At 38.9% G+C, this 10,803-nt stretch overlaps 1 protein-coding gene across 1 annotated transcript in view; it reads right to left on the bottom strand.

Moving 5' to 3' along the window:
• FANCB (Fanconi anemia, complementation group B) overlaps positions 1 to 10,077 on the bottom strand; it is a 15,789-nt gene extending 5,712 nt beyond the window's left edge. Inside the window, exons 1-4 of the mRNA XM_010008560.1 lie at positions 9,142 to 10,077; positions 8,044 to 8,196; positions 7,452 to 7,544; positions 353 to 481 (exon numbers count right to left, since the gene is read on the bottom strand). Of these exons, the coding sequence (XP_010006862.1) occupies positions 353 to 481; positions 7,452 to 7,544; positions 8,044 to 8,196; positions 9,142 to 10,077 (1,311 nt within the window). The remainder of the gene's footprint in view (positions 1 to 352; positions 482 to 7,451; positions 7,545 to 8,043; positions 8,197 to 9,141) is intronic.
• Positions 10,078 to 10,803: the final 726 nt, after the last annotated feature.

Raw genomic sequence — 10,803 nt, 5'->3', positions numbered from 1 at the left:
CTTTCCCTGTTATAAAATAAATTTTACTTACACAGATTTATGACAGCTTTTTTCATAACATGTTAGATCACAGGCAGTTATTAAGACTGTCACTCCTACTGTTTGTTACTCTTTTGTTAAAGGCTACTCCATAAAACTCAGTTGTCAATAGGTATTGTGCAAACTAATTTCAAGACAAGACAACTAAATTTAATCCAATCTACATAGAGATTTAGGTAATGAACCAGACTTAAGAAGCAGATTAATTAGTTTTGATGCTGGTAGTCCCTACTGGTGGAAGCAAAAAGTGGCTGAGGGAAGCACAAACAGCTCAGCAGATTTCAGAAGAGATCTGTAGTCTCCTGCATTTTACCTCTTTTGCAGCTGGTAGAACATGGGTTCTTTCTTCAACAAGATCTATTAATGCTCTGCAAGATTCAAGAATAACCCTCTTTTTGAGTTCTAAATGCTGCTGTAGCTCTTGAACAGAGGTGTAACCAGCCTGTAAAAGATAAAAATTATCATTAGACTTGTGTATAGGTCTACTGCAAATAGGACCTGATCTTGAACTTACCAAGAGGTCATTTTGACCTTGGTGCCAGGGAAGGTTACGGAGTAAATCACCTTGAGTGCCATTATGCAGCATGCCCAGGACAAGCAGGTGATCAGGCTCAGTCATCATGGGTTAATGAGAGACAGGTCCTACTTGACTAACCTGATCTTCTATGACTTCTTTAGTGGATGAGGGAAAGCCTCTGGATGTTGTCTACCTGGACGTTAGTAAAGCCTTCAACACTGTTTCCCACAGCATTCTCCTGGATTTGGACGGATATATGCTTTACCGGCTAAAAAACTCACTGGATGGCCAGGCTTGAGGAGTGGTAAATGGAGTTAAATCCAGCTGCCAGCTAGTCACAAGTAGTGTTCCCCAGGGCTCAGTGTTGGGGCCAGTTCTCTTTAATATCTTTATCAATTATCTGGATGAGGGGATCAAGTGCACCCTCAATAAGTTTGGATGCGATACCAAATTGCATGAGTGTTCATCTGCTTGAGGGCAGAAATGTTCTACGGCGGGACCTGGACAGGCTGGATTGATGGGTTCCGGCCAACTGTATGAGGTTTAATAAGGCCAAGTGCTGGGTCCTGCACTTGGGTCACAATAACTCCATGCAATGCAACAGGCTTGGGGTGGAAAGCTGCTCAGCAGAAAAGGACCTGGCGGTGGTAGTCAACAGCTGGCTGAACATGAGCCAGTAGTGTGTCCAGGTGGCCAAGAAGGCCAATGGCATCCTGGCTTGCATCCAAAATAGCGTGGCCAGCAGAACCGGAGAAATTATTGTCCTCCTGTACTTGGCCTTGGTGAGGCTGCACCTGGAATACTGTGTTCAGTTCTAGGCCTCTTACTACAAGAAGAACATTGAGGTGCTGGAGCGAGTCCAGAGAAGGGCAATGAACCTGGTGAATGGTCTGGAGCACAAGCCTAATGAGAAGAGGTTGTGGAACTGGGGTTGTTCAGTCTGAAGAAAAAGAGGCTGAAGAGATCATATATCAGTCTCTACAACTACGTGAAAGGAGGTTGTAGCAAGGTGGAGGCTGGTCTCTTCTCCCAAGTAACAAACAATAGAACTAGACAAAATGGCCTCAACTTGTGCCAGTGGAGGTTTAGATTGGGTACTAGGAAAAATTTCTTCTCTGAAAGGGTTGTCAGGCACCAGAACAGGCTCCAGAGAAGTAACGTAGTCACCATTCCTGGAGGTATTTAAAAGACATGTAGGTGTGCTGGGACATGGTTTAGTGGTGGACTTGGCAGTGCTGGATTAATGGTTGGACTTGATGATCTTAAAGGTATTTTTCAACCAAAGCACTTCTATGATTCTTTTTAGATATTCATTTTTATGAAAGTATCACAAGCTAAGGTCCTTGTGTTCCTGAAGTAATGCTTCTAAAAAAATGTTCAAGTCAGGCTACTCTACTGCCAAAATAAGCCTTGAGCTCTCAATATTAAACCCAGAGTTTTAGATATATATCTAAGGTAAACTTTATCAAATTATAGACTTTTTTGTCTCTTTCATTACTGTTCACAATTTAATCTTCGGCTGGAATATATCAATTTTGATTTCTTCTCCAGACTTGCATTGATTGACTTGCAATTGACTTGCATTGTCAAGTACATATATTAAAGAGTTGATAGTTTTACAAATAGACATACATGCAGGCTAGACTCAGTATAAAAAAATAATTAAAAAAAAAAGCATGCCAGCATCAGCTTCTAAGATTTTGCAAAAGGTCCATAAAAGCTATTTTCTAGAAAACAAGATCCTGAAAAGTCCAGTGCTGCCAAAGGGACAAAAAATCTCACCATTAGAATGCAAAAGCAAACTTCCCCCCCCCCCATCCATCTTTGAATTAATCAAACCTAAAAATTAACAAAAAACCCAATTTAGGATCAATTATAATCAGGTCACAATCCTGCAGGTCATGTAAGAAAAGTGATACTCAAGCTGCAATGGCAAAGGGCCTTTAAAGCAAGTAGCACTGATCATGGTAAGTTCTGTAAATAAAATATTTGCCACTGATCAAACCATGCATTATAAGTACCATATTCCAAGCAATAAACCAGTGCCAGTCTTGGGTTAAGAGAAGACTTAAGAATAAAGATGTGTCTATAATACCTTTCTAATTGAGTTCTTAAGAATACCGAACCATTACTTACTCCCACTGGTGAGTAACTACCGAATAAGCAACAGAGAAAGAGAAAGTTAATGGGAAAGAAGAGACAGACAAACATTCAAAATGACAAAAGATTCACTGATGTATACTTACTGACCAATCTGTCTTTTGCAAACCCCTTTGCCCCACAAAGCAACTGAAGAAAGAGGCCTGAAATGTACATGGCCAATCCAGGACTGAGTAGCACCCCCCATCAACCCTCTCTGAAACAAGAGACATCAAGTGACATGCACATCCTTTCTGCCAGATACGAAGATGCACTGAGCAACAAGCATCAATAGAAGTCATAATCTTTGCACTGTGAAACTAAGAAAATAAAACTAGATCACCTTAAAATAGAAAGGAAACATCAACATAAAAACAAAGCAGTCCAGAGCTGAACACAATAGAGTTGTGAGTAAACGCAGCATTAACAGCAGACAAGATGAGCCACTGTCAAAAGCAATGCAAATTAAGGCTTAGAAGTAAGGAGAGCAGCAAAGTGATTTGACAAAGTGCAATTAAAGTTGCAGTATTCATAAATAAATACCCACACATACAGAGCTAAAACTACTGAGCCAAGAACTGTGAAACTTCTAAAAAGGAAATCAAATGGAAAGGATTCAGAGATCTATAGGCTGAAGCTGCTCATATGATAATTGGTTCTAAGTTTTTCAATTGCCTAAAATCCCTTATGAAAAAACATACAAAATAAAATGAGCCAACCCACAGCAACAGAAAGAAAAATACTTAAAATTTGCCCTAAAAACAGTAATAAAAGTCAAACATACAGAACACATCTTAAACAATTTTCTACCCACCTCCAAATCATCATCATAGAACAAAACAATTAGATCTTGTAGCAATTCAATGAATCAGCAGTAAGGATTAAAAACATACCTGTGTGAAAACAGGCTAACCAAGTCAAAGGAAACTAGTTAATAAAAATATTTTGGCAATATAATCCTTACAAAACTGTTCAATACTTGAAGGGAGAACAGGTCAACGGACATAAAAAAACCCACTTCTACTTTGTGGCATTTCTGCCAAAACAGTCAACTAAACTGTGAGAAACCCTGTAATCTCAGCTGTTGTACTGTAACTGCAGTGCTCTGTCAAAGGAAGTCTTCTTCAGAGGATACTATAAGGAGTGTTAAAGAAGAAAACCTTGTGAGGAGAAAAGGCTGGTTTCAGGTTCACCAGACTGGACACAAGATAACAGAATAGATCAAAAGCACACAGATTGATACCATAGAATGGTAGGGGTTGGAAGGGACCTTGGGAGATCATCAAGTCCAACCCCCCTGACAGAGCACGATCCTAGGGCAGGTCACACAGAAACTCATCCAAACGAGTCAAGAAAGTCTCCTGAGAGGGAGACTCCATCATCTCTCCAGGCAGCCTGTTCCAGTGCTCCTTCACCCCTATACTAAAGAAGTTTTTCCTCATGTTGAGGTGAAACTTCCTGTGTTGCATTTTTTTTCCTTTGCTCCTTGTCCAATCACAAGGTACCACTGAAGAGAGACTGGCCCACTCTTCTTGACACCCACCCTTCAGATATTTGAATACATTATTAAGATTCACTCTCAGGCTTCTCTTCTCTAGACTAAACAGCCCGAGGTCTCTCGGCCTTCCCTCATAAGACCAGTTCCAGTTCCTTAATCCAGTTCCTTAATCATCCTCATAGCCCTTCATTGGACTCTAAAATATAACCTTATCCTTCTGGAACTGGGGAGCCCAGAACTGGACAATACTCCAGGTGTGGTCTCACTAGAGCAGAATAGAGGGGGAGGAGAATTTCCCACAACCTGCTGGACCCACTCTTCTTAATGCACCCCAGGATACCATCAGCTTTCTTGGCCACAAGGGCACATTACTGTCCCATGGATAACTTACTGTCCATCAGGACTCCAAGGACCTTCTCCATGGAGCTGCTTTCTAGCAGGCGGACCCCTAACTGGTGAATGGTGTTATTCCTCCCAAGATGCAGGACTCTACTTTTCAAACTGCATTATGTTCCTCTTTGCCCAGCTCTCCAGTCTGTCCAGGTCTCACAGAATGGCCTCAAAGTGAATCAACCAATCCTTCCAGATTTGTATCATCAGCAAACTTCCTAGGGATACACTCTGTCCCCTCATCCAGGTAGTTTATGAAGATGCTGAATAAGACTGGACCCAGCAGTGACCCCCGAGGAACTCCACTAGTTAATGCTCTACAACTGGACTCTGCACCATTGACCAGGACCCTCTGAGCTCTGGTGTTTGTCTGCTGTTTAGCCAGTTTTCAATCCATCTCACCGACCACTCTTCCAACCCACACTTCCTGAGCTTATCCATGAGGATGTTATGGGAGACAGTGTCAAAACCTTGCTAAGATCAAGGCAGAGTACATCCATTGCTCTCCCTCCATCTACCCATCCAGTAAATCATAGAAGGCTAACAGATTAGTCTAACACGATTTCCCCTTGGTGAATCCATGCTGGCTACTACTGATAACCTTCAATTTCACTACCTGCACTCTGAAACTTCCATGCATTACTGTGTATAACTTAAATGACTCCAACTCATATATATGCAGGGGCCACACTTCAGTCTTGCTGAAGGTCCTACATGGCTAGAAAACAAATACATAGATGTGAAATAAGTGGCAAGCAATAGAGATATGAAAAATGGATGCATCTGCTATTCCATTTTGGCCTAAAAGACGAGATTCCACAGAGACTGTCAAAACATTATTTGACTGCAAATTCCTAGGAGACCTGAATTTAGAAAAAGCACCACTCCAGGGCTAAATAACCTTTGGAAATTCTCAAGCTAAGCATCACTGCATCAAAACAATCATCCTTGAAATTCAGCTATACATCAGATGACAAAAACCAGCACATTTACTTCACTGTTCAAGGAAACATGCAGCACTATGGAGATTTCAACAATGAAACCACAGTAAGGTTAAAAAAAAAATAAATACCTGTACCAACTTCATCAGCATGACAATTTCAAATATTTACAGCATTAAAACAGGAAGATTTTCAGCTTGCTTCTATGCCTGTGCTAGCATGTCGCTTTGAAAATTAGAGAACAAAAAGACCTTAAAATAAGAAATTTATAAATCAGGTCTTATGAAAGATTCTTTTTCTGCAAGAACAACTTTATCAGCAGATGATACATGAAATCTCCAGCTAGTGGCTTGTTTCCAGAAAAAAAAATGTGCAAAACAGGCTATTCACTTGATCCTAACAGATATCACAAAGCTGTACATTTGAAAGCAAATTGATGTATTAAAGGAACAAAGTCAAAAGACAAGTTACACAGAACATGCAGGTGTCAATGGCAGGGTGGACAATCTTTGTTACAACAGTGAAAGAAGCAACAAATGACAGATTAAAACTCATTTCTGTTTTGTAGAGGAAGAAAGTAATGTCATGAGTAGAGAAAGAATGCAGCAGCAAATAAATTAGCTTTAAAATATGACCACCCAAAAGAATCCAGAAACAGGAAAAAAAAGTGCATTTAGAAGGAAGTTTGCTCTTCTGCACATGAAAGCAAATAGTCCTCTAATGTGCAAACTGAAGAACTGTAAAAATGTAGGGTTGAAAGGGACCTGAAGAGGGCCTTGAAATTAATCCAAGTTCTACTTTCTTCTGCCTTCCAGTAGGGAAGAAAACCAAACATTGTCCAGTATTCTCCAAACAATAGTTTTATCTTTTGGAAGATGCATACCTCTTTAGACATCTTTTTGTAATTAGAACTAGAGAAGTGTCTTTTTAATTTTTTTCCTAATGGCTCATAGCTCTCCTTTTCTTCCAGTACTAAACTTTTTGCCAGTTAAATGACTTAATTTTTAAAGGCAAAAGATAAAACTGCCACAATATCCTAATTTCAGTTTTCACTAATTCTCAAATGATGGAAATAATTACCTCCTATCACATAAGCACTTTTAGCAAGCTAACAGTAGCCTCATATGATTTAGTCAGTTTGAGATTTATGCTACCCCTAGAGTTGTTGGGGTTTTTTGTGGTTTGTTTGTATTGTGTCTTTTTTTCTTTTTTTACATAATCTTGCCATTTTGTCAATTATTACTTATTTGGTACAGGTCAGCACCCAATAATGCAAAAGAACATATAGGATGCTTGGTGTTTACTAACAGGATGAAAAGTATAAAGAAAGAAAGGCAATGAGCTATTTCCTTTGATTATTTGGACTCTGGCAATGTCCCTCTCAGCTTGTTTTATAAATACTGCTAACTAAAAGGATACATTTTAGCTTCTATTCTGTGAAATTATCCTAATAAAACTACTAATAACAATAGGAGAAACATCAGGTGGTGAAATAACCTTGGTCACTAATTTGGGCAAAAAGTAAAAGCCAACTTGACTGCAGTCCATGGAAAAAGAATCAAGCCATAATGCTTTATTTCCCAGTTAACTGCCACTGATCAACACTCACTAGAAAAATAGCACTACACTATCTCAAAATACATAATGTTGAGAAAAAGTAGTAAACATTCTAATTTTATTAAACTGAAGTTTAAACATCTGTGAGTAAAATTTCTGTTATGAAGCTTGGACAGGATGCCTTCAGCATTATCTCAGAAGTTTAATTAAACTGCAATTAGACCCTTCCAATGACCCAAATGCATTTGTGCAAGTAATGGAGCACAGACTTGAACCACCTCTCCAATAAAAACCAGTATTAACCTCACCCTTTAGATAATGTAATGATAATGTAACTTGGAATGTGGAGGCACAACTATTGAGTACAAACCTGTAATCTTGTTTCAAGGGCTCTGACAGTAAGCAAACCATTCTCTTCCAATCCTGCTGCAGCAGGAACATCATGTTCATACTTAACACCACTCTAAAAAAACAAAACAAATCCCCAGTTAATTAAAAAGCTGAAAGTAAGGTACAGGCTATTACACAGAATTATAAAAACCTGGGGAAAAACACAGAAAATCAGAAGAATCATGGTAGGCATTTCAAAAGATAAATCTTACATTCTGTAAACAATTAGAGGTTGATAGTTTATAATGCAAAGACCTAGTTATAAGAAGTTAATGAACAAGCACTATGGCCTTTTGTAAGAATTTCTGGCCGAAAATTAAGTATTGTAGCAAACTGGTTATGTATGTGAAGCATTTTCAACAGTGTTATTTTGTATTTCCCAAAAGAATGTTGATGCTATCAAGTAAGTAGAATAATTTCTTCAGTAACTTAAAATTGCTGTGTGGAACATTGTATTCAAACTTCAGGGCATTTCACAGCACACATCCAATTTTTACTTTAATGATTTCTTGAGGTTTTCTTAATTTAGTAAGCACAGACTGAGTAGCTGAGAAAAAGCAAGTTGAACTTACTGCATAGTTGACTGCTCCAAGATCTGTTATTCTGAATGTACTTAACACTTCTGTATTGGAGTCATCCTTAAAAAGCAGTAACAGTTGCTCATTTCCAGAGCCAATAAAATCATCCACCAGAACAGACTTCACTTTTTGCCATTTGGAAACAACCTACAGTAGAAGAGATTTAAAAAGATGTATATTTGAATAAATATTGTATTTGAGATTTAATTTTGATGAATCTTGCTTTCTATAAAGAGGCAGCCTATTCAGGCATGTGGAATACTGTATTTAAAGAAGTTTGAGGCACTCACTGCACCATTTAGAGCCTCCAGGAAACTCTGGGAAAAATTAGCCATTTCTCTTTAAAGGTCAGTTTCCACAACACAGACGACAAAGATAACAGCTTTTCAGTGTACTTTAACATATGAATAGTTGAGTGCTGTAACATTTATTTAGAACAGTTAATACCTGCAGATCAGTTAAAATCATTACCTTTGACATTTAGAAATATCTTTTGCTGCATTGTACACTTAGATATGTTTGAGGGAATGACAAATTTGTACAATAATGCTAACTAAATAGCACAAACTTTCATTTTCCGAATTATGTAAGACTTCTTGCCAGAGTGTTACAAAACTCTTGAAGTTTACTTTGTCTGTCCTGACATCGGTAAACAAAAGCAAGGCCTCTTCTTGTCATTTCCATGAAACAAAACCTTTTGTTACTAGGAATTGAGGCTCCAAACGCTTTAAAACGCCAATGAGAAGTTTATGCTTTGGAATGGCATCAGTTTACCTTCACTTTAATACAAATCATGTTAGCAATTTCAAGTTTTCATACTATGGTAGTCTTCAATGAGCACCACAAGCATTGGCTCAGCACCACAAAATGCATTATTAAAGAATAGTATAGAGGGTTTATTTGCAAATATATATGTAAGCAATGAAAGCAAATCAATCTTATACTTGAGCAGGTTAACAGAAGTAACAATAGCACAAAAAATAATCTCTAGAACCCAAACATATAGCTATTCAGTTGTAGAAACTTTCAATAGGACAATATACACAAAAGAAGATACAGTAATAAAAGGAAGCTGTTTAAAGCCACAAATACCTGTAAGCTGTCTCTCCTTTGTACAACACAGATATTTCCAGAGGCAAAAGTCACTACAAATAGCAAATCATTGGTACTGGTTAGAACTGTTTTAACTGAACACGGTTTCTCATAAGGAAGTTCACAAACACCTTTAGGGCGACCTTCTTGGAAGCAAATAAGCTGATTCTTGTGAGTTACAGTGACAAGTGATATTCGAAGCTGTTTTTTCAGCATTTGATTCTTGCAGACATGGACAGAAGATACCACCCTGCTGTAAGCATGAGGCATGAAGCTCGTGCCAGTTAACATTTTTTGTGTTTCAATTGCGTACCCAAAGAACTCACTACCCCAGATGGCTCTGTCTGAAGCGGAAAACTCATCCTCATCTTCACTCTCTAGCAGGCAAGCAGTTCTTATCCCTAAAGCAACAGTACCTTCACCCTCAATTTCACCTGTCCACACAACAGAAGAAACCTGAGCAGGAGCACTTAGAACCGTGCAGGTGTCTGAAGAGATGTAGAACAGCTTGTTGGCATGTCTCCACAAGACTGAAGGGCCAGTAAACAACCTTATGTCTTCTTTCAGTTCATAATCTAATTTAAAATGAAAGGACTGCTCAAACTGATTTGAGCTGTGAAGCAACAATAGAAGGTATTTGACAACATTATTCCTTTTTTTCTTTTTAATCAAAATGCAGGGAAGAATAATCCCTGTTCTAGAATCTGTTGTGCAGCCACAGCAAATTATTTCAACTTCTAAGTGACTGGCATGCATGTTGAACACTCCAGAAGATTTCTGAATGAACAGTTGAGCATCTCTGTCAAATGCCATTCTTCTGACACTTAAGTTCACTGTTTTATCAGCTGCTCCCTCTACATGTTTTGGTTTTGACAAATGAAATACCAGGACTTCTCCATTGTAGGATAAGAACTGTTCTTGCTCTCCTTGAAGCATCTTTATTTATCCTTGTGCACATTCCTCTACAAGAAAGCTGTATTTGTCTCCATTTTTGTTCGGACTATTTATTTGTGGACATTTCAGCTTGTTTGGATGTTTTCCATCTACAAAGGCGAACAACAAAAAGGTTAAATTGTTCTGGCACTTGGTAAACTGATCCTCAAGAATAAGCATTATGCATTACAAAGCAATGACAGACTTGATGTCAGCATGTGTTCTACCTCACCGATCAGAACGAATAAGGAATTTTGTACTGAGAATTTTAAGTAACAGAACTAACTTTTAGAAATGTATTGTAGCATATGTTTACCAAAGCACGAATTTGCTGCTCATCAACAGCTACAGAGTATAACATCAATTAAAAGACTGAAAGTCAAAGCACACTCATGCTGTCTGTGGAGCTGAATTAAAGGCATCAGCTGCACAAATATACTGAGGGGACTGGAAAACAAGGGCGCTTTGAACTCTCAAATTTAAGGGCTTTCACTCAGGTGCAGGCTTTATCAATAAACACCCTTCATTCTTGGTTAAAACTACAAAGCCCCTTTAGGGAGAAAGCTCTGTGATAAATACGAGCGCAGTCCCGTTGCCGCCAAGCAGGCACCCTTCCTCCCTCAGACCAGACCCCTGGGACCTCGAGCGAACGCAGCCGTCTCACCGCTTCACCCAAACGCCGGGCTACGAAGGGACGCCCCTCCCCTGGCCCCGACACCCCAGCTCCCC

The sequence above is a fragment of the Chaetura pelagica genome, unplaced genomic scaffold, assembly GCF_000747805.2.
Source record: "Chaetura pelagica isolate M959 unplaced genomic scaffold, ChaPel_1.0 scaffold722, whole genome shotgun sequence".
NCBI classification, from domain to species: Eukaryota; Metazoa; Chordata; class Aves; order Apodiformes; family Apodidae; genus Chaetura; species Chaetura pelagica.
The sequence above is the reverse complement of the archived record's forward strand: the minus strand, read 5'-3'. Positions and strand labels throughout refer to the sequence as shown.